The sequence below is a fragment of the Pseudopipra pipra genome, chromosome 4 (genome assembly GCF_036250125.1).
Source record: "Pseudopipra pipra isolate bDixPip1 chromosome 4, bDixPip1.hap1, whole genome shotgun sequence".
NCBI lineage: Eukaryota > Metazoa > Chordata > Aves > Passeriformes > Pipridae > Pseudopipra > Pseudopipra pipra.
In genome coordinates this window covers 49,324,732-49,349,579 of record NC_087552.1, presented here as the reverse complement: position 1 = coordinate 49,349,579, position 24,848 = coordinate 49,324,732, and the positions used below count along the sequence as shown (strand labels likewise).

Here is a 24,848-nt window from a genome sequence, read left to right as displayed (position 1 = left end):
CTGGAACGGGCTGCCTAGGGAGGTCTTGGAGTCTTCCTCTCTACAAACATTCCAAACCCACCTGGACACGTTCCTGTGTAACCTGTTCTTAGATGACCCTGCCTCAGCAAGGGGGTTGGATTAGATAATCTCTAGAGCTCCCTTTCAACTCTTAACAATTTTATCATTCTGGGAAATTTAGTAGAGACCCATTCTCTCAGATGCTGACGACCTTGAATAAAACTCCACAGACCACAGACTGACAAGAGTTTTTAATTTATAGCTCAAAACATGATCTCTCATCGGCAGGATTCATATATAACATAATATGATGAGAATTGGCAGAAGCATTGCATGTGTCCAATATTACTTCTCTGTTGGAAGCAGCTATGACAGGAAGAAGGAGAGTCAATTAGCCCCTGGTAATAAGATCGGTTCCAAAACTTCACTTTGAGATCAAAGGTATACAGGCAATTTGGTATTCTCTATCCAGCTAGACATCTATACTGCAAAACACCAGTTATATACAGTTACTATATATAACAATTTTGGGTTAAAGAAAAGATACAAGGACTCCCTGAAACAACATCTCAGCCTTGGCCATATTGATCATCATAACTGGTCTACTCTGGCCTCCAATCGGGAGGCCTGGAGACACACCATCTATAACGCTGCTGATGCTTTTGAGAAAGCATGCAGGATCACTCGCGAGGAGAAAAGACAACACAGAAAGATTCATGCCTTGTAGAATATACCACCTAAGGAGTCTTTCTGCTGTACCTTTTGCAACCGGACATGCCTATCTCATACTGGCCTTTTTAGCCACCACTGCGCTTGCAACAAACGTGGGTAGAGCCCTCCCCAAATCTTTGTTTGCGAAGCCCAGCCATGATGATAACAATTACTATAACGTTTATATTACGTATTTCTCAGAATACCTCAAAACTAAATGGTATTGTTTGGGTATACATAAGCAACTCAACAAATCTGAACAATAATTCTTGAAAGTTTGGTGACAAAGTATCTCTGAACAGTATTTTCTTATATCCTAAACAGAACAATCCATTGGAAGAAGATGAAGCACTTAAGTAATTAATCTTACCTTTGCAGTCATGTACATCAGATTATTCAGAACCATAGCTGTAGCCTGTGGCGATCCCCAGCCTTCTCCTCGTAGCCATCGTCTACTGTTCACCATCATTTCTCTGTCTTTCAAACAATCTTCTTCATCTTCATCTTGCCGACGAATGGTTGGCAAGGGTTTCAAGTCTACCAACTCAATATTGTTCATCCATGGCAGCAGGTAATGCAGCATCACCTGTCTCCCAGCTGGGTGAGCTGTTTGGATTCTCTGACTTACTTCTGCCATTCAAAAATTAGGTACACACATGAATTGCAAATCAATAATGAGAACTGGTTTGCTAATAACAACCATCATGAGCCCAGCATACCACACTGATACAAGGTAATGGTGATACTGATGCAATTTTTTGGTGAGATGACCAGTGCCATTTCATAATGATAAAGTCTGAAGTCTTCAGCAGAGCTAACTGAAGACACTGCTAACAAACAACAGTACGTTGAAGAAACCACATTACTATGCACATATATATGAATTCCTGTAATTGGAGAAGGGAACTGAAAATCTACAGTACAAAAAAACATACTAACTTCGGCAAAAAAGCACTTAAATTTTTTTCTTCATCATCACAGTCCTAGTAGTGGGGTTTTTTAATCGATGTAATAGGTTATTATTCTGCAATTGTTAAAAATGCTATGAAATGATGTATTTAAGCAATCTACAGTAAACAAGAACACAGTACAGAGAACAATGAAAGAATGATTTTAAAAAAACACTTGCAAATTATTTCTCTAATGTGAGTTTTCATGGTTATTAGAAAGTAATTAGGAAAAATATTTTTGATTCATGTTGTTTCCCCTTGAATATATTTAAAACACAAGTGAACAATAACTGTAACTCAGTAAGTTCAATTGTTCCATTAGCTATGATGATGTTGTTGTCCTGATTTCAGTGAATTACATATAAATTAATTACTGAATAATAAGAATGACAAATTTTGTACAATGCTTTTGACTTGATGAAATTTTTTTGTTTTAAAATTGTACCTGAGAAGATGGCAAGCGTCAGTTCAGGATAAGTCCTTGCTAATTCTTCTGACAGCTGATAATATGACATCGAATACAAATGTGGTAAAGGAGAAGGCTGACCCAAAACCCCATCCGTCCGCTGAACTTCCAGTTTGTGAGCGTAACGGAACATCTTTGGTTCCAAGATCTACAACAGAATTTGAAGCTAAGTATAGAGCTACTATGAACACCTCTATTTAAAAATCACTTCTTAAAGTATCTACTCTCATTTAACGTTTCTTATCCATGAGGATCTCTGTACATCTAAAGTATCTGCTAAAATTGGTAATTTCAAAGAAGACTAGTAAGATATACTCCACTTCATGAGTTTCCAGCAATAAAGTTCCAAAATATGCTTTCACAAAATACCATATTAAACATAAATTTATCTATGACAAAATGTGAAATACTATTTAACACTTGTATTTCCAAACAATACCAATTTTTGCTCATCTATGAGACATGGACAGGAACAACATAATCTTTGATGTGGCAGAGGTGCAGCAGGAGGCTAAAGGACTCTGATAATTGAAAAATCAATTTGGGCTCATCTTAAGCAGTGGTGTCGACTTGAGAAGAAAGATGGGGCTGACATATCAACAGGGGTGTGACTTCAGTGGGGTCTTCACTGTTGAATTTAGCTGACAACTAAAACCTCTGAAAAAAACCCCAAGACTTACAGTCTGAGCCACAAGTAACACAGATTTATTTAAACACTAATGCTCTGCCTGTAAGATTAAGCTTACCCCTAAATGACCTCAGAAAGAAATATATGAAAGTAAATTACATGGCTAAGAGTTCACTGTCATCTCTCCACACAAACAGCTGAAAAAATGTTTGGTTCTAACGTCAAAACCATAAAACTGACTGCTATCCCACCAGACAGTGAAGGTTTGGGAAGCAATATGCTTCTCTCCGACGTGCTTTTGGACAAATGGAGCTATATATATATATATATCTATATATATCTATATATATATATATATATATCTATCTGTTTCAGGGCCATATCAAGAGAGTCTTGATTTAGGTTTTGTTTCTTGAAAAAGAAAGTATTATGAAAATACAGGTCTTAAGTGCTTAGTTCACAGAAATGGACACACTTCCACTGAAGTCTATTTATGCCAGGTAAGGATCTGGCCTAACTACGTACTGAAATAGAGAAGAAAAAAAAAATACAGTGTATTTCATTACTGAAGAGAAGCAAACAATAACAGATTTTTTTTTTAATGTACAGGACAATTCTTATTTAAAAAAAAAAACACCAGAATTAGTTTACAAACCTGTAATAGTTGCATAGCAACTTCATAGATAGCCCTAGTAGAATCAGCTGCTTTAAACAGTATCAGATTCAGGAGGGTCACTGTATCACACTGGTAATCCCTAGGGATAAATTGCAAGTGTGAAAAAAGTAAAATTACATTTGGCTTTTTAAAATTTGAATTTAAGTTTAATTTACAAGGGATATAATATGGGATAACATAACATTTTGAAAAGTTTCTCTAGTGACACATACACACAAACAGTGGTGATCTTTTCTCTCTAGGGCACAAAAAAGTGCAGTTCTATATGAAAGCACACTTTGAAAATAAAAGCTTTAAAGTTCTGAAAAATGCTGTAGTACCTGTTTTGGAACACGCTGGCTATGGCTTTAAAACAGCCAGCTGCTACACGCTTGGAACCTGTGTAGCACCGGTCTACGGCCCAGTACATGAGGTTACTCTGGTCAGGGTTGAGTTCCAAGAGCAGCATGACTGCCTCACAGCCTAGCTGGTGAACCTGTATTCCAAGAAAGTGTCAATACATATTTAAAAATGTAGAAAAAAAGACTAACTTACAAAACAGCATAAAGTAGGGAAATACATATTTAATAAAACCCAAACCTTTTGAAACATAAAATGTGTTCTATACAAAAACAATGACATCACAGCTTAAAGTAACAACAGATAATTCTATCTACACTGTTTAACGTTCAACTTGCACACAGTCATAAATTATTGACATAAATAACTAGAGAGCTCTCCTGATTTTTATTCCCCTCAGTTTCAAGGCTAGCTTGAGCTATTTACTATTTTCACATCTTACACTGAACACTGACCTGAAAGCATCAGACAGAGAAAAGCACTTAAACACATGCAGGAATTCCAGCTGAATACAAGGGATAGATCTACACAGAAACTTGCATCTTCTCTTGAATCAAAGCAGCCCACTGGAGCTGTATTTTTATACAATCCTAGAATTATAGGGCAATGGACGCCCTACCTTTTAAATTGAAAGCTTGCCTTACTGTTTAGATGAAAAGCTTGGTCTTCCTAACTCTGCAGGACCCCAACGGACTCTACAGTCTCAGTTCATGTTCAAAATGTCATCTCCTTTAAATTTCTGAAACATCTACTTATTACTACAACTTAACTAACTGATCAGTTTAAAAATGATACACAGTGCTTCACCCCTTGCCCTTTCCTCTTCCATCCTGTTTCTCTGTTCTTGGACTGTGATTAGGGATTACCTTCCTCAACAGGATGAATACACACAAAGGAAGGACAGAGCAAAACTACGCACTACTACAACAGCTTTGAGCTTAAGCCACTCTAAATCATTTAGGCAAATCTGACTGCAAGCTCATTAAAGCATGTATGTTTGAAGGCGCTGATAGCTACAAACCAATGTTGACATTGTCTGTATTACCTTTTTATCTTGTGAATCCAAAATATTATCCAGCCATTTGTACAAATAGCCATCAGATGAGAGCCCGACGTTGTCTGCAACAGGGCCGCAACACAGTACAGCAGACATAGCCTTCAGAAAGCAATTGAAAACCACTACATTTTAGTAACTCATATACAACTCTTACTAAGGTCATTAAAATATCAGAAAACTGAATTCTAACCTGTCAAGGGACGAAGACCAAGGCTAATAAAATCTGTTTAACATTTTATTCAAGAAATTATCAAATCATAGTTTTCTCAACTTTGAAATACAAGAAAGGGTCAATACTGAAATGCTAACATACTGAAGAGTTAAATACACCAGTTTCATTGTTAACGTACATTTACATGAAAGCCTTTCACCTTAGGCAACTGAGGACTAAAGTCATGGGAAGTGAACATTCAGTAGTAGTTTTAAGAAATTTCTATAGCAAGCGCAGTAGTTCACAGTTTGGAAAAAGCTGAACTGTCATAAATACATGCAAAAAAAAACTAAGTCATGAATGGCCTAAGCATTAAATTTGCTTAGGTCAACATAACAATCTATTTCCAAAATTTAAAAAGTGCTAAAATACCTTCAATGCACAGTATTGGTGTCTGTTTATTCGCATGTTTCTATCACTGTATCTGTCCAGGGGAGTAAACATGATACTAAAAGGACCTGCCCAATGACTGAACAACATAAACAGACTGTGGCGTAGACTCTGCTGTGGAAAGACACTTCTTCTCTGGTGTACTGTAAGAAAAGCCCAAAGTTAGACACACTCCCCTTGTCATTCTTTAAAATAAAGTATGTAACACAGAAACAGACCCAAACAATGAATATAAAAGGAAAAATCCATGTAAACGCACTATTTTAACATCATAATTGTTGGATGTAGCTTTACTATTGTCTTGTTTAATGCCACTAGTGCACAGGAATTTATTAGTCTACAGAATTCAAATGCAACAGCCAACCAACAAAACTTTGCCAAATAGTACCAAAAATCTCTCTTAAAACTCATGCTTTTAAAGTTATATTCAAAACTGATGTCATAAATTATTTTAATGAAAGTATTCTGAAACTTCAGATAAAAAATGGCTTTTTCTTTAGTTTCTGTTTGGTTGGTTTTTGGTTTTTTAAATGTACTTTGTATTAAATATAGTCATCAAAAGTTACTAAAGCATTTTTACATACCTGGAACATTTTGTATGATATTTGCCACTAAGGCACTAAAATGGCATCGTATATCTTTCAATGTATCAGAATCCTTTTCATTTTCTGCTTCTAGGAGTTGTCTTGTTAGATCGACATACTCAAGTAAAGTGTTGTTGAGGGAATGTGTTTCGTTATCAAGGCCACCACTTGCACTTAAAAATAAAATAAATTCAAAAAATCAAATAGCATGATAATTACATACATTTTTTTGAAAACAAATTTTCTGATCTTTAAAAAACCCTCATCATTGCAAATATTTATTTTAAAGTAATTTCTTCATCCAGCTTCAATTTCAGTTTTAAAATAAAGAACTCCAGTGAAAGCAAACTAATAATCAAACCTCACTATCAGAAGTCACTCATCCTTCTACAGAACTAGTTCTTATACTGGGGACGTATGTTAAAAATAATAAATACCCCCCCAAAAAAGACCCTCCTACAAACCCACACAATTTGTAAACTAGAAAAAATAATTACTACTACTTGACGATAGTCATCTTTATGCCATATTGATTTTTGGAAGTCAGTCAAGATGTTTGGTACCTTGTGACACGCTGTTGATGACAAGCAGGTGAAAGCAATTTATTCATTTTATGTATTCATTTCCCATCCTCATGGTTTTAGCATCTGACTAGACGTCTGTACTAAACTAAGTAAGGATATTAAAGACTACATGATTCAAAGCTGCCCTACTTTGAAAAACAATTGGTAGAAGGGTGATTCCTTTCCCCTCAACTCCCTCCACCACATTTCCACATTTGCACTAAAGACATCTAAAAAGCATTCCTCGCACACGGAAGGCAAGGTGATGCCTATGGCAACCTGTAATTGTTTGTTAGCTTCTACCACAGAGTCAGACTGGCCTCAGAGAGAAAAGCTGACAAAGTTTCAGGGTGCAGACTGTGGTTAGGGCATATTTTATACATGCTACTTAAACATTAGGGAGAACCTTAAAAGATAAGAAGGGAGAGTATGATTTTAACGGCTGGACGCTGAAATTTGACCATGCTGAAAGACATTGTAGCAATGCTTCTGAGGCAACATTCTGAAATATTCTGCAGCAGCTTGCTTAAAGATTGAGAATGTCACACTGACTATATCACTAAGGTTGATAAATACATGTCTAAGTACTGTTTGTCTAACAGAATGGGACCATTTCCTAGCCTACTTGCTCTTACACGATTCCACCAACTTAGAAAAAACTTTCCAACAGACTTGTAAAACATATGCCAGAATTTCTTTTTTCAAAGTGTCCCTACACAAGTAGGATAAACTGAGGAAAAAACCCTCAATAACCCAGTTAACATTCTTCATTCCTCAGAAATAAAAAAGGTCCAATATTAATGTGCAGCAGCCTTCTCTGTATAGGATGTGCTGACTAGCATCAGCATTCCAGGTGAGGAAGAACTCATCTGGCTGATCACAGAATAGTTCCAATTTGCACAACTGGTGCAACCTTTGAGAACACACAAACAAGAAGGAACACAACACACTGCCTGTTCAAAGCAATGTCCTGGAGAATAGTAACATTTTAAATAAAACACAGAACACAGTGACAAAGAGCACGGGAGAGGAACAGAATAGAAAGCCAGTTTTATAAAACTGTCAGTTTTATAAAATTCCAAGTTTTATAAAACCACATCTATCTATTTAGTGGTATACTAAAACTCACAGATTAATTTTGCAAGCTTGTTATACTGGGTCATAAGAATACCAATGACAATTCACAAAAATAAACAACTTCTCATCAGTGCTTCCCCTACCTGTGACTAATGACACCAGCATCTGCCAACAGTTCAAATATTCGTACTAGTTGTACTCGTAAAATATCTCGACGCCTGCGTCGTTTCATGTTCTAATCAACAGAGGAAACACAAAATTAAATGAAGCAGAGGAAAAGCTAAGTATAACACCAGCGTGGAACGTAAAAGCAATATATCTTTACTACAATCAGCATCAATTGTCAGAGGTGCTAACCTTTTTAGAGGTGTTACCCAAATTGCTAACAATTTCTATAACCAAAAAATGAACAAAATTTTTCCCTGTTGCGACTCTTGAGATATACCAGGTTTGCTATTACATGTATTATCAAAATAATGGGTTTGTCAGTCTCCTGTCCCAAAGTGCAACATATAGAACAATGAAGTACAAACGGCAGTCTTTCTGCATATTTTGAAGGAGGTGATTCTGTCCCTCTGCTTCACTCTCGTGAGACCCCACCTGGAGTACTGGGTTCAGCTGTGGGGTCCTCAAACACAACAAAGACATGGACATATTGGAGTGGGTGCAGAGGAGGGCTCAAAAATGGTCAGAGGGCTGGAGCACCTCTCTTATGAAGACAGGCTGAGAGAGATGGGGCCGTTCACCCTGGAGAAGAGAAGGCTGAGGGGAGACCTTATTTGCAGCCTTTTAGGGCTTAAAAGGGGTTTATAAGAAAGATGGGACAAACATTTTAGCAGGGCCTGTTGTGATATGGTAAAGGGCAATGGTTTTAAACTAAAAGAGGACAGATTTAGACTTGATATAAGAAAGAAATTTTTTGGAATGAGGGTGGTGAAATGCTGGCACAGGTTGTCCAGACAGGTGGTAGTTGCCCCACCCCCAGAAACACTCAAGGTCAGGTTGGATGGGGCTCTGAGCAACCTGATGCAGTTGATGATGTTTCTGCTCATTTCAGTGGGGGTAGACTATATGACCTTCCAACCCAAACAATTTTATGATCCTATGACTTGCATGCAAGACTGACAAAATACACTTTGGTCTAGTAACATTTTCAAACAGAAGAGAGCTCCTTCCCATCATCTGTAATTATAAATTTATTACTTATAAAAACATTAGTTACCATAAAAAATACTGAGTAATCATCCCTGACTTTGTTTTTTGCAGAGATTATTATTTCTATGAATACCTACTAAGACTTCTAAAACTTTCTATAAAACAAGTTCTTCATTGGAAAATTTTTAGTATTTAAGAATAATACAGAGCTCAAAATAAACACAAAGCTCTTCTAATGTAAACACCTGACAATTATTTAAAAAGCAACATTTCACATTTTTATCTGGTATACTGACAGTTTTTACTTGCAGAAATTAAAGAATATAACTAATATTCCTGCTCTCTGAGAAGACAGTTAAAATTGTATTGAATATAATGGAAATTATCCAATTACCTCTGGCCTTCTTTCAAGTGCTTCCTTAATTATAGGATGTAATTCTTCTATTAGTTCCCTGAATTAAAATAATTAAAAGGATAAAAACAAACATCAAATTAAGATGTCAACTGAAAGATGTTTCTCAGTAACTAGTGTTACAACACAAGTGAAAACACCCTTAGGTTTTCCTTCTTTACCTGTAGCTTTTTAAAGAAAAGTTTCCTAGAAAGATATTTTCCTAATTTAAAGCAGATTACTAAATGGATGTCTCAACAACTACCCCTACATTTGCATTCTCCAAGTATTATGGCTTTTTTCTATCACAAACCATTGTCATTAATTTTCATACTAAGGGTTTCACAAAGATATGCAAACAGGTATTATTAGGGAGGGAAAAAAGATGTTGACAGCTTATCATACAATGCTCTTTCAGCTGTCATGATGCATTTACTTGTAAGTAAAGTTTGTTCTTTAAGTCCAGTAACACTACACTGACAGAAGTCAGACCAGTCTCTTTGAAAACTGAAACAGGTTCTGACACTGTGCTTACATTCCCCATTTGTTCTGAAACTCCACAGTCTTTACTACTACTCAGTTCCTTCTGCCAAACTAAGACTCTGTTACTTCTTTAAAAAGGGAAAGGTGAAGGAGATCGGTAGTAAGGATCTATGCAGACAAAATACTAAGGTAAAAATATATTGGTTGTACTTACAAAGGAGAGCAAGAGATACCTAGACAAGTTCATGTGATCAGTTACACAAAACAAAAATAGTATTCTATTAAGTTTAAGTGGATTGAGCATATACATAATCTATGATGAAAAAGTTCCTGAGTAAACATACAAAGTGGGGAGGAAGAGTGCTTAAAAACTCAAAAGCTAAACAACAAATCAGTGCAGAGCTGTAATGCTAAAGGGTGGGTTACAGCTGGCATCTGGTGAGAGCACATGTGTTTTGAGAAACAAAACATGTTCTGAATACAGAAATGGTCAAACTGTTAAGAATCAGGGGTTTTTTTTGTAATTTGCTGAATGAGTGGCTTCTAATTTAGAAAACAAGGATTTAAGGTGAAATTATCTCTGAAAGCATTTCTGGGCTTTAGAGCACAATTACGATTTAAACTTTTAAACAGATCTTCAGGGTCATGAGACAAAGTCTTGCTTTGCTCCTGGTAGGGGAGCAAAGTCAGATATTATATAAAATTATAAGATTATAAAGGGATATAAAGCAGAATATGAAAACTGAGGACTTGGTATTACAGATTCAATATTGGCTCCTCATCTGCAATAATACAGGACACAAGTGACTGGAGAGAAACATCATCTCATTCAAAACCAACAATGTAAGTGATCCCTGGTTCTTTCTGAAGAAGCACAGTTGGTTGCTAGGCACAGTACAACTTCATAACTCTCACTATATGAGGTTGGCTGCTGTCACAGAACACCTGATGGCTTTCCCAGGAGGTTTTCTTCCCCTTAGATGTTCTCACTCTTCACCCATCCTCCATAAAGAGCACTTGGCAATGCCAATAAGGAGAGTTTATCTACTCTAATAAACTTGAATATAAATAACATTTCAAATGTTATTACTTCACACAGTCTGTTCTTTAACAAAATGGCAGCTTTTAATATCAATAAAAGTTAGCTGTTTATAGTTTCAACTAACTTCTTTTTCTTTATGCAGGCATGACCTCCACATGAAATTCTTTCACATCTCTAACAATCTATATCACACCTCTAAATGCTAGAAAAGACAAGACAATCAGTTGTCAGAGCTTTTTCAAAATTCTTGAAAAAAAAAACAGTGACTCTTTTTCTATGAGCTCTGATTCCCTAGCTTCATAATCAACTGGCGTAAAAGCAGAATCAAACACAACAGTTACCTAAAAGCTCCTGGGTTGGTCCTGCCAAGTCCCAGGACAAGGGATTCTGTAATTTCCATGCTCTCAGAGCGCATCATTGGAACTATGTGCTTAAACAGGGAGGAAGGGGATGGAATGCCAATAATCTAAAAAGAAAATCAGAATAAAACAGAATGAAATAGTTGCCAAACAAATGGTGACATGAAAATACCTGCTGTAATTTCTCTGTCTTCTCACATTGGATCAGTGACTCAAAATGATAAAAATGAAAGTTATATTTGACATGGAAAAAGATTTTCTGAAATAGTAAAGTAGTATTAACTATTTCTTGCATTACTCTATTTTCATTGTCAGATGACAATGAATGACTCAACACGATACACAGATGCTATGCATGTTTGGTGTATCTGCCGTCCTTGGGGAAAGTAAGTAGATTTTTTGTGTCCAACTCCTTTGAGTCCCTTGCAGCTCTCAAAGAGATCACAGCCTTCAAGTCTACAGTTTTTCAGATTTAGGGAAAGTATCCTGATAACAAGATGGAAGTGGAACAGGCTGCTTCTGCCAAAAATCTGCTGCATAGTCCAAGAATTATCTTCACGTCTACTGTACCTTTTACAGGAAGCCAAAAAGGAGACGAGCAAAAAGCAGAAAAGAAGGGGGAAAAAAATAATCTGCAGGTGCTCTGAAGCTAGGCAGACAGAAAACTGTCTGCAGTACATCATGCCAGAATAGGTTGCTGTTTCAATTACTAAAGTGAGAGGCTTTTTGCTCAGAACAGCAGAAGTCTACTGACAGCAAAAACACCCCCTTAACAGTGAACAAAACATTTCTTTATTACAGCTAGCTAAGACTTTGAGACTGGGTAACTGTTTTTATTACATGGTAAGATTTGCCTTAAAAATGTAAGCAGAAAAGTTTCTACAGCACAGATTGGGAAAAGTGAACTAAAATGCTATCCCCTAAGCAGATGAAAAACTAACGTATACTAAAAATATTCTGAGATAAATTATCCCAGTTTCTAATCATGACAGTTATTACAGGCTCTGGTGTTTCTATTTCCAAATACCTGTAGACTTATTTACAATAAGCATTAGAAGAACCTACTCTTGAATCAATGCTATAACCACTGTCAGGAGTAGACGCCAGCGTCTCAGGAGGGGAACATCTCACAGAGCCTGTGGAAGTGGAGGAGTTTGAAGAAGACGCTGCACTGCAGCAAAGAATCAGGTAGTTTCTCCAGAGCCCAATATAGGAGTCACTGCTTGTAGTAGTATTCACTTTCTTTGCATTGATAGGGCTGCTATTAAAAAAAAAAAAAAAAAAAAAAAAAAGCTCAGCAGAATAAATGAAGCTTACCACATTTCACTTTGGTTTTCTACTGAATTTATTTTTCAATTGTGCACATGCCATTGCTTCCAATATTGTTAACATAGTAAACTCTGAATAAGTTTTTCAGAACAGACCTGTACATCAATAATGTACGCTTTTATATTCAAATTTGTTGAACTACAATATGGCCAAAGGCATGAATTAATCTTCACAGCAGATAACTTTTTATCCAGATAAATCTGCTGTAATTTTTTGTTATATAAAGCTGAATTAAATCCACAGAAAATATCAAGAACCTACATGTCACCTCGCTCAAACAATAATGACTTTACAGTGATGATAAATCTTGAAAGAATACCCAATATAATATACTGCACTTACTTTAGAAATCAACTTACTTGATATCCACTTGTGGAGACAGCAGTTGGAGTCTGGTATAAGCAAACGTCCAAGCATAGCTTACAGCTGTTGGGCAGTGTTTTGGAAGATTTTCCTGCTTCATGAAACTCGAGAGGCTTATAATCCATGGATCTTGGCCTTGAGTCACATGTGCAAATATCCATATATGTGAGGGACTGACCACATCAAACTGGTGGCTGATTGGGGAGGAATTCCAGTCAGCCAGAGTTTGTAAATCTATTGAACTGGGACAGTACAGTAAAGTAGTCTGTGTGCATAGAAAAGAGAATAAGGCAATACTTAATATCCATGTGTATTATGTAGCAATCTCTTTTAATTGTTAAATATCTAATAAAGTATCACTGTCAAAACCACATCTGCAACAGATAAAACACATAATTTTTGTGGGTTTTTTACAGAAGTTCTTAATGTGAACAGTTATATAAACATGCTGTCTGGGAAGGAACTAGATATTAGGAAATAGCAAATTCTAGAAAAAGGCCTTTTCACTCATAATGATTTCATTCTTACAAAATATTTGTACTCAAAGTCTTATTACTGAATTCCAACTTGTTTCCTAAACCTAAAATCAGAAGGGTTTCCTTGATACTTAAGAGTTCATGATAAGTACATAAGTATGGAATTCAGCTGTTATTCACTGACAGTTATTATGGCTTTCATCACGGATAAAGGACACACCGACCATTATGAAACTATACTGCTGCAGAAAAAGGCAGTGCCCTTTGCTTCAAAGAAATTGCAATCAGTAAGCAAGATAAGAAAAACCAGATAGAGTTGTCAGCGTTTATACAGTGGTGATAATGACACACTGTCGGTCAGAAAGTGTACAATGGTGGTGTCAACCTCACAATATTCGTCAAGATTTTTGCCTTTTTCTCTTTGTTTGTGGTGCTAAATTGTTGACAAACTTAGCATGAACATAGTGACACTATCATTTAAAATATATTTGGGACAGTTTTGCAGTATTATGTCATCTTATAACCAACTTAATATAAAAATTGTCCTACCTGGTCAGCCCCAGTGAGATGTATGAAACTTTCCAGGATAGTAGCACTTAGTCTGTCCATTACATCTATAGCCAATTCATCATCACTCTGCAATATACAAAGCATAAAAAGCTCAAAGAAAGTCAACATAAAATCAGTTTCATTAAGCAGTTGTAAGAACGGGTCATCAACTCTTACCTTCGAAATTTCTAGAAGTGTGAACAAGGCCCTTATTTCTCTCAGAACACTGACAGCTAATCGCCTGGTGGCAGGCCTGGTGCTGCAAAGGATGACCAAAGCAAAGCCTTCCACTACGTGAAATACACTGGAATAAAGGGTCCTCTCCAGAGGAAGGGTATGGGCAGCCCCATTGGATACACCACGCTAAGAAAAAAATCACAGAAGTTAAGCAAATGAAGAAAAAAAGTAAACACAATTAAGATATAGTTCCACTACTGGAGATGGTAAAATAATCATAAAATATTTAGATCTTGTTTGGCTACTGGTCAAATTTGCATTATGAGAATAACATAGTATTAGCCATTTTGGTTTTTTATTATCTCTTTGAATTTACCCAAACATATATCACGAGAACGTCTTTATTTCACTTTCTCAGGAGAATGATGCAGTGAGAGCAAAATTAAAAAAAAAATATGAATACTCTTATGTAAAAGACTGTATAAAATCAAACTACTTGACCTCGTTCTACTGGGTAGTAAAAAATGCTGGGTTTTTCCTAGTTCTACTGTTTAATAACTCCTATTTATTTCCAGTTACACATGATGACTTCTGATGTAAGCAAAAATGTAGTCATGAATTAGCGTTTTTGAAACTAATTTTGTTTTGGTAGAAATGCTGATTTAAAAAAATAGATCTAAAAGTCTTCAAGCACTGTAAGACAGTTAGCTGAATTTTTATTACTTAATAAAAACAATGAAGTCCACTAATAAAATTGTACGTAGATTCAAAATGTGTTCTAACATCAAAGATATAGATATACCTGAGAATCTTGAGTTTTATTGTGCATTTGGGCTGCTTGTTTCCACTGATTTATGAGCTGCACTAACATTTTTACTGCATTGTCAAGAAGCGTTGGGTGGACGTCAGTCACTTCACGCACAATAAAATATACAAATCCTGAAAGAACATCTTCCCGCCAATCTGGAAAATCAAGCATTAATGCTTGGAGAGTATTGAAAGCCAAGGCACGAAGTTCTTCATCCATATGAATTGTCAGCCTGTTTAGAAAAAATACTGGTATCATCACCCTAGATACACACACTCTTTATCAGCCTTCATCATTTAAAGTTCAGTGTTAACTCTTCCTTCTTTGCTGTACAACGTAGAGAACACTTTCACATAGACGCATTATCAGCACTGAATAGACCTGAAACTGGCTACTAACAGAAGGTGCTTCTGCTATAGCAAAATATTGCAAGGTTTCACAAAACTTAATACAAACAATTTTCAGGAGAGACTGCCAAGTCTTTCACATAGGTACATCTTTGCATGCATCTGAGCAACCACCTTAGAGCTCAGTACACAGGCACTCTATGATGCACAGGTTCTTTTCTTCAAATTAAAACTGAAAAGAACAGATAATTTTTGCAGTTAAAGCTTTACTTTAGATATGAGAAAAAAACTCACAAAAAAATCTCTTTGCATATATACTTAAAAATATGTCTCAGCCCACTAAGGTAGAAGAAATGTATCCCAGTACTGTATTATTACTTAATGCTTCATGTCTTTTATATGCCTTTTAACACTGAAGAAAAATTAGAAGTTAGAAGAACCTTATTCTCTCACATTATTACTAACTTAGTATATATGTAACTCAACACATTATATTGAAACAAATTTATAATTTCAAAGCTAAAAGCTATCCTGTATTTCTGTGCCAAGACCATTCTTGCATTAAGAATAAAAAAAAAAATCTCAACTACTTATCAGGACCAATAAGGCACATTCAATTTAAACTGAGATAAGAAACAGAAGAGTACAGGTCGTGTTGGATCAAAAAAAATGGAAAAACAATGCAGGATTCGTAGAGAAAAAGAATAGTTTCCCTTAAGTGCCTGTCTCACATTTTGGTAATGTCAAACAAGAATGACTTTATGAAGATTTATAGTATTAGCAATAGGAAGAGAAAAAAAAGGGGAAAAAGTATGATAGTTGTAAAAAAAAGATAAGACACGTTCAAAAAACCCCCGAAGCAACAGAAATAAATTCCCGCTTCTCAAAAATTATCTCTAAAAATAAGTGCAAGATCTGCAGGATACATTTACCTCCTGCTACTCTGGCCAGTAAAACTCAACCAACTGCAGAAGGTAGTCAGGAGCAGGAAGGATGGAATCTGTATGCAGTGGACTTATACTGCATAGTGAGTGCACTGACAAACGTGCACATGCAGCATTTAAAAAAGAACATCCAATAAGAGCTCAACTTCATTTCTCTTACCTTGCAAGCAATTCAATGAGGTCAGTCCTACTCATGCCATCTGGAATCAGTCTTGGGATAGCAGCAATGCAAGTTCTGAACAAATCTATCTTAGGTTTCCTCTCACCCCTATAAAAAGAGTGTATAACCAAAAAAAGAACAGGAAAATTTACTTCAGTACACCATATATATTTATTTTCAATTTCATGTCAAAACTAAGGAGGTAACAAACATTTTTAGCTTTAATTAATGAAATTAACATTCACTTATTAGTCAAGTAAAAAACCCACTATTGCAATGCATTAATGATGGCATCTGCAACATTGCAGCATAAAAATAATATGATGCTACTGTGACAGTGAAAATACTGTAATGCAGTACATACGTAATCATGTCTTCTGGTTCTTTATTGGACATCTGCACGCTAGTCATGCACATGGGCCTTCCAACTTCTTTGTCCAAATGCCTAAGAATGCTATCCAGTGCTTTTCTGACTTGAGGATAGTATATGGACATTCCTGAAAAGTCAAAGAGTTCCATCACCTCTTTCATTTGTTCTTAATAAATTTTACATTTTAATTAAAATATGTGCCACTTATTCAATTTTGGACAAATTTCTTATTGTACAACAGATGACATAAAACGTACTTTAGCTGTCAAAAGAAATGCATGTATATATAATATATATATATATATATATATATACAAATATAAGGTGGTATATGAAAATAGTGTATTTCAGAAAGAACATAAACACTGAAGCAACCATTAGTTGTTTCTCTGTTTTCTCAATTCCAAGCTTTTTAGTTCTAGTTTAAATTTTACATGTTGAAACAACCCTTTAGAGATTACTACCTCATTCACAGAATATCAGTAGAGCACAGGGATTAAAATTGTCTTACTTCACTCAGCTGTGAGACACTTGAGACATTTTAGAGTGACATCAAGGGAACAAAACTTGCCATGCTATTTTACCACACTAACTGCACTCATGCTTCTTTGTGCTGATTTGGCAATGCAAAACACTTTAAGAAAAGCCATGGATTTCATCTCAGACACCAGAAGGTCAATATTGTCTAGTAGCCCTCTCAAAAGAATCAAAGCAATTCTGTTAAAACAGTCTCTCATTAGATTCCTGTTAACAATTAAAATAAATACATAATTAAAGTTTCACAAATGTACTGCTTGAGAATAATTGAGAATATAAACACACATACTGGAATGCCAACTTACAAAAGAATACAACATACCTATAACTTTTGCTTCCTCATCTGTCAGCGTTTTATTAAGAAAAATTTTCTTGACACGCAGAGTATTTCCTGAAGGGAGAACAACTCCTGTTGTTGGCATTGGTGGTTCACCATCTTTCTGCTGCAAGCTATCTGCTATAACAAGGAAGACTCTGAGGCCAATATTCATCCTCTTCAAGAGCAAAAAAAGGACAAAAAAAGGAAAGAGAAAACAGAAGAAATTATAATATTGAAGTATAATAGAGACAAAATAAAATTTGCATTTTTCCTCTCTTATGAATAGGCAGCAGTACAGTTCCAGTAGGACAGGTATTATTTAAATATTACATATTAGGGTAGTGAAAGCAACAAGAATAAAGTTTAAGCTTTTCATGCCTCCCCACAACTCTGTTTCAAATAAGCTGACTGGGCCCAGGCTAAGATACTGAATACTTTATAGTGCTAAGCACTAAAGGAGTTGATGAATCTCCACGGTAACACACTGACGACATACATTGCTTAAATGTCTCATCTGTTAGACTGGGTCTTGAAACATAAGGGCTGGGTATGACTTTCCTATAGAAAGGTTTTAGAGTTATACTGTAAAAAAACCTCATACTTTCTGAAATTTTTGTTGAAGTAAGTCCCAATTGCAGAACTGCTGCTAGCTTATCTACTGGAAATGAAACAGCAATCGTGCATGACTACAACTACTTCTTTAGTTTTAATAGAACACACCTTCAGATACTTATTAATCCGCTTTTATCCTGGCTCAAAAATAGTTAACCACTTTTCCCCAAAATCCCCCTATGTTGTTCTCATGGCATGCAAGTAATGAGCTTTTTTTACCTCTGGATTAATAGTGAAGGTTTTAGGTGATTTTCCAACACTAAGAAGATCAAATATTATTTCTTTCATTGCAAAATCCAAACGTTCCTATAAAGTAAAATAGATTCATATGATCATCTCTTTTCTGTTAATACACACAATTTCTTGGCTTTGCACAGATGCTGGGTATCCTGTCTTAAAGATTTAAAAAATAAAAAAGTTTAAAAAATATTCCTTTTTTTTCATATTTATTTTTATGACTTAATTTTTATTTTTTTTAATATAATACAATTCAACACAGCTCCTCCTCTGATACAGTTGAACCATGTCTCCTGAAAAAATTCCCAGACAATTCTGCTCAGGTCAAACGCTTTTCCACAAATAAGTTGAACTGTTTTAGAAAACTAAAAATTAGGGATAAAGAAAAGCTCATGGAAACGAAAAAACCATTAAAATACAAATACAATAAATATAAAAAAATTTAACAGTGAAGGGTTCTGTGTCCTACCTCATCCCTATATGACCAAACACAAATCATTTTAGGAGCTGAAGCACAAACAACCAATTTCTAAGACAGGAAAACATGTCTCTAATCTATAATGTTATAGATGAATGAGAGTTTATCTTGTGAGATTATATCCTGCAATTCAATATGAGGATAACAGAAGCGCCTAAAATAATACAAATCATAATGCAATAATAACTACACACTACTGCATTAATTGTATACTTTTTCTATCTACAGAGGGCAGTCTCCATATATAACTGGATACTACTGCTCTAATGCTTTGTCCCTTATAAAAATATCATAATGGATATACTAATTTTATTAGTGTACTTTATATATATATACACAACAGTGCAATGCAAATGTAAATACTAACCATCATAATGTTCATACGCAACAGTTATTGAAGTTTAAATAGAATAATTTAGCCACTATTAGAAACACAGTGAGTTATTTCATTTGTTATACATATTCAGGAAAATTCTAAAACTAACCATAAATTTCCATTTCTTCCAAATAATGTTCATTCTATTCTTACAGCTCTAACTAAATATATTCTTACCTGAGCAATGAACTGAATAATCTTCACAAATATATTCAGAGGTGTGTCTCGTGGGACCACGCTACGCGATCCTTTTGGAAAAAGTGCTGATACAATGCTCATGAGACGGCTATGAGAATTTAGAAACAAAAAGAAGTAAAAAAGCCTTTTAAAAGTAACTCCTTATAACAGCAGAGATGTTATAGTTCAAATCTGGAAGTGTGTTGGTGGGGCTACTACAAAATAATACAGAAGTATACGATAGGTAGTACCACCTACAGGAAGTACAGCCCCAGTTGTCACAGGCAGCAGTATCATGGATTCATTTATAAAATTAACAAGATCCTGTTTTAAACTAGTTACTGACAGTCAGGAGAAGGGGTAAAATCTGAATAACTATTCCAAATTCTCATTATGCACATTCATAAAGAAAAACTTTTCATTTCCAGTCCACACTTAGTGATGGCCACTTCATACCCTATTTGTTCTGGTACCATTAGTGCCTTTTAACTTCAATAAATTTCCTGCTTATCTCTCTGCCGTCTTCTATCCCTGCAAAGATAATTCTAGACTCTATTCCTTCTCTTCATCAAAATAATCAAGGTCTTTTTGTTTTCCCTATTAAGACAAAACCCTGTTTACTCAACTAAGCCATCCCTTAGCTGGCTTCAAGATCTCCTCTCCTACTAGGTGGGAAAAAATCTGCAACAATCAGTAGTTTAAAATCCTTTGCATAATGAACTTACCTTTGAGTTACAGTGTTGCTTTCACATTTTATTCTAATAACATAAACCCACAATAACCTATATAAAGATTCCAGTGCAACTCGGGACATTTTGGGATCTTTATTCTGTAAAATAAATGAAAAAATACAGTTATTGTTGCCTGTGAGACACTGAGAAAATTTCTAGTTTTCACTTTTGAAAATATTTTCTTTTTTTTTTTTTAACAATGAAAGATGATGTGTTTGATATTCACTACAACTTTTTAATATTTTTCCATAAAAACAACCCTGTATCGCACATTTTCAGTATTACCTAAATTTTTAACTAGCAATTCCAGCTCATTTTACATGTCTCTCATTCTGAGGGCAGAGGAGTAACTACAAAGCAGATATTCCTCTTGAGATGAACACCAAGAGTGTATTGGTTCCAAGAACTTTTCTCAGAAAGCCATTGGTAACGAATAGCTACTTAATAGCAAACTAATTTATAGTCTGCCTAAAATCCTGGAGTAGCTGCTTTGGATCAGGAACAAAGTCTAATTCCATCACTCAGTTTGTGACAGCAGACAGCAGCAGGTACAGAAGAAAAGAATGCAAAACAGGGCAGGCACACAAGGATGCTTCTCTGGGTATGGCTTCACACAACTTAGCCATTTCCTGCAGGCTGTATTAGCATTTACCTACTTCCAGTGAAATTTTATTTTAACAATTAAGCTACCTTTTCTTGAATTAATGTAAAATCCTGCAGCATAATTCAGTTTAAAGTATGCACTGGACGAAAAACAATTTTTGTCTGAAAGCTGCTACTAGGAGTTTAGCTTTGCTCCTCTGAGCTCTTAACTGTGTAAAACAGTAACTAACTAATATTCTTTTTACCAACTTCAGAAATCTCCTTTCCAACTATGGATTCTTGGTGTATGTATTATCTAGAAATGTCCAGCAAGACTCCTGGATTTGGCCATAAGTATAAACTTCTGAACATAATAAATGATTCCCAGTTGTCAACTTTTTAGGTATTGTCTCAATTCAAACTAACGAACCCAAACAAACCCAACAACTTTGTCCTTTCACAAGGGGTATAAGTGGACCTAAGACCATACTGCTCAAAAAGAGATGGTCTCATCCTTGGTTCCCTCCTCCACAACCTCAATGCTCCCTCTGCGTTAACTCTAGCAGTAAGAAAGCCCAACTCATATCAGTAAGCTGATCAAAATAATTTCACATCCATGTCTGTGCAACAGAATACACAAAGGAGAGTATTTTTGAATGGCTTTAACAGACATAGGTCAGGACCACCAGTTTTGCCAGAAGCTTACTTTAAGAAGGGCTGAAGGCCTATCACAGAATCACAGAGGCAAAAGCAGTACTTTAAAGTAGTACATACAAGTAACATACATGACTGACTACCACAACATTAGAGGGAATTACTTAACCCAGTTTACATCAGTGATAATGCTCTTCTACCCTCCCTTCCCACTCATCCATGTGCTCTGCCATCACCTCTGGACCAGCACACCTCTAACTAGGCAGTAGGTAAATTTAGGAAGGTGATCTGGACAAAATCTAACCAGTAAAAATTACACCTGTCCCTGGTCAGTATTCACACAGACAACTGTCCCCCTGTCCAGTTAATTTACCAGCAGTGCTACTGTGAGGAAGAAGCAAAGAGAACTGTATGAGAAGGGGAGACTGTGATAGCTTTCATTTTAATTAACTCAAACAGCAAAAAACCCATGATATTATTATTCACTGTATTTAATTTACAGGTCAACAATTACTGATGGTCAAAGTAGGCTGGGTAATTCATTGGCACATGTGTTATCAAAGTCTATCTGAAATGAGGTGCCTAGAACTCAGTAATGCTTTCATTTTCTTATTTCTGATATTCTACAGGGGAGCTTAATTTACAGATCCAGAAATAAACCAAACATTTATTATTGGCTTTCAATCATTGAATAAAAAATACGGTAGAGGTAGCAAATATTTTACAATGTGTTAACAACATTCTCTTAGCAGGTGTATCATCCAATATAGCTACTCCTGACTAATTATGACAAAGTTTGCTTCTTTATTATAAAGAAAAAGTAGTGTATAAGGAGGCATTCACTTTTTAAAAAGAGTTACAAAATAAATCCAGCAGTACTTTTAATATCTGAAACACTGAAAATTTTTGTTATCTCTTCCTACAATGAGGAACTAAACAAATACGCTATAAGAAAATAGCTTTTTGATCTGATTTATGGCACACTTCCTGTACACTTGGTGTTAATATGTTAGTATTTCCTTTCCTCTTTGACATTACAGCAATTAGAGTAGGGTGTGTAATTCAACAATTTGGCTGAATTTTAGTCTTTTTTAGCTGATGTCTCTCAGATTTTAAAGTACTCTATCAGTTGTTTTTAACACAGCTTTGTTAAAAATCGTAAAACTTTTAACATAAATTATGATATCACCACACTACGAAATAAGCTGTCAAGAACAATATCTCTTACAAAACCAAAAAACTAATATTTACAGTGGTTTTACACAACACACTAAAATGACTCAATGAAACAAATCTCAATGATGGCAAGAAACAAAACAGCATTTTTCCATGTTAGTCAAATGTAATCACTTACTGAAGAAAGTACTTTTTAATACTGATGTTAAACTTTGATGTTAAACTTTTCTTCTGTTCTGAACTAAAACAATTTCTACTTTTTAAAACCTGCAAAACCAACAGTGTAAAAGTCTTTCAAGTTAGTGCACTGCAAGTTGTTATAGTAAATCAGTTTCACATTTTTTATTGTGAGAATGTTTTCAGTTTGCTCGCATGCAAGACACTTTTTGAAATGAATGAACAGAAAAACCCATACATCTGAATAGGTAGTTTACTTCAGCGGAAACATGCACTGCTGTTCAGGAAAACCAGCTGTGATATTGATAATCAATCTCATAAAGCCACATTTTTACCCCCAAGGAAAAATTTGTATTAGATCATTTTCTGATCTTTCTCCTTTACTTCCTGGCAAGAAAAACAGATCTTTGAAACATTAGCTATTCTTAGTCCTGTTGCTTTTTAACAGTACTAACAGCAATTTTACAAAGAAAGGAAAGCACAAAATAAAACAAAAAACATTAAAAAAAAGTATTTACATGAGACAAAGCAACATTTCACTGAGTTACAACATATTAACTCACCTGCAGTGTTTCTATTTGTTTTCTGATACTGTTGTTAGATGGCATCTAAATAAAGCAATGTGAGACAGCAAAACATAACAAACATGAGAATGGAAGGCACATGCATGTTAGATGAAAAAAAGCACAAAACCAACAGATAGCTGTCTAGCAAGGACTCTATTCAGTAGAAATCACGGTTTTGCTATAGTGGCAGAAAACTTCCCTTCAGCTTTCAAGGTTAAACTGTGATGAACAAAATATTCTTTTTCCACACAACAGTGGCACAGAATGATGGACACTCTCTCTCGCATTTCAGCAGCTTTCTTAAATGTTCCTTCCTCTCCCCCAGAAGAGGTGGTAAAGATACTACAACAACTCAGCTTCACCCAAGAATTTATCAACTTTCTTACAAACTTGCTAGAATTAGTCTGTTTAGATACTAGTCAAAAAAAGTAAGGAAAATGTTTTACAATACTGATCCAGCGCTGTAAAACATACTGTCTGCTGAACAAATTCAGAATTTTGTCTACACCGCTGTTTGTAAAAAAATGCCTACTAGGATCAATGCTGAAACAGCATCCCAACTGTACAACAAAGCCAGCCATACATATACCAAAAAATACCCTTTGGTATGCTCCTGGTCTAAAGAGGCTCTTACAACTCGCTTATCTGCTATTTTCATCAGTCCAGACCACTAGGTTTCCTCCTTTCAGCAAGGCTAGGATGTTTTCCCCACACACTAAGCTTGATTTTGAGGATAACTAAATGTAAAGCACACTGAAACCCAGCGTGAGGAGTTTACAAGGGCCATAAGTATCACTAGGATTAGGATTCAAAGTACTCTTGGTTTCATTATCAAATACAGCATAGCACCAAAAGGTAAGGCAGGGTGTGAACATACTGTGCATCAGGTACTATGGAGCAACAGCAAGGATGTGGGCTTTCACACCATGGCAAATGGGAAATTGCTCACTTCTGTCATTAAAGTGTGACGGTGTTCATGGCTAGCTAAGAGCTTGCACTGGGCAGTCACCAGGGAATAAAGTGAGCATCATGAATCCATGAACTATGTTACCTCTTGGTGACTTGCTAACGTGCCTGTACTCTTTAAAGAATATCCCTGTGACAGTCTAATTGTTGTCATTATTTCAAATGATAATTTGTTAACCGCAAGAAATACAGTAGGGGTAGGTGAACCTTTTCAGTGCTCTAAGTATCTTCCAGTAACTCTCCAAATTACGTTATTAAATAACAAAGACAGTAGTGACAATGGATTTGGAATTCCTTAATTCATTTTACATTTTTAAGTAATTGCAAATAAATTTAGTCATTAGGAAATCAGGAAACAAAATGTGAAAGGGGAAATCTAAAAGACTAAACTGCTGTGAAATTCAGATTTATAAATTAATGAGATTACTAATTTCAGAGTGCATGCATTTAATTAGCTTCAGAAACAAAGGAACACATTAATTTGTAAGACACATGAGGACAGTGGGGTGTATTTTTCAAGATTAAACTCAAAAAAGTTTCTGAACAAAGTAGGCACCCAAAAAATCAATAGTATTTGGTGTGCCAAATTAAACCAAGCCATAAAATATCCTAAATAACTCACTGATGGCAGAGCATCATAACACTGCAAATTCTG

At 35.4% G+C, this 24,848-nt stretch overlaps 1 protein-coding gene across 14 annotated transcripts in view; it reads right to left on the bottom strand.

The window, feature by feature from the left end:
- The window catches only part of FRYL (FRY like transcription coactivator), a 161,152-nt gene that overhangs the window by 46,046 nt on the left and 90,258 nt on the right, over window positions 1-24,848 (bottom strand). For 8 of the 14 annotated variants that reach the window (XM_064653933.1, XM_064653936.1, XM_064653945.1 and 5 more), the window contains 22 exons: window positions 23,225-23,269; window positions 20,067-20,170; window positions 19,342-19,450; window positions 18,293-18,379; window positions 17,465-17,636; window positions 16,600-16,732; window positions 16,236-16,343; window positions 14,779-15,016; window positions 13,977-14,162; window positions 13,800-13,886; window positions 12,771-13,039; window positions 12,148-12,343; window positions 11,065-11,189; window positions 9,202-9,259; window positions 7,796-7,887; window positions 6,013-6,185; window positions 5,411-5,571; window positions 4,816-4,926; window positions 3,752-3,906; window positions 3,411-3,510; window positions 2,107-2,275; window positions 1,082-1,341 (listed from right to left, as the gene is read on the bottom strand). In XM_064653933.1, coding sequence (XP_064510003.1) covers window positions 1,082-1,341; window positions 2,107-2,275; window positions 3,411-3,510; window positions 3,752-3,906; window positions 4,816-4,926; window positions 5,411-5,571; window positions 6,013-6,185; window positions 7,796-7,887; window positions 9,202-9,259; window positions 11,065-11,189; window positions 12,148-12,343; window positions 12,771-13,039; window positions 13,800-13,886; window positions 13,977-14,162; window positions 14,779-15,016; window positions 16,236-16,343; window positions 16,600-16,732; window positions 17,465-17,636; window positions 18,293-18,379; window positions 19,342-19,450; window positions 20,067-20,170; window positions 23,225-23,269 — 3,138 coding nt within the window. Of the gene's footprint in view, window positions 1-1,081; window positions 1,342-2,106; window positions 2,276-3,410; window positions 3,511-3,751; window positions 3,907-4,815; window positions 4,927-5,410; window positions 5,572-6,012; window positions 6,186-7,795; window positions 7,888-9,201; window positions 9,260-11,064; window positions 11,190-12,147; window positions 12,344-12,770; window positions 13,040-13,799; window positions 13,887-13,976; window positions 14,163-14,778; window positions 15,017-16,235; window positions 16,344-16,599; window positions 16,733-17,464; window positions 17,637-18,292; window positions 18,380-19,341; window positions 19,451-20,066; window positions 20,171-22,662; window positions 22,757-23,224; window positions 23,270-24,848 lie in introns of those variants that run through there. The other 6 variants (XM_064653938.1, XM_064653939.1, XM_064653940.1 and 3 more) reach the window with 3 other exon arrangements.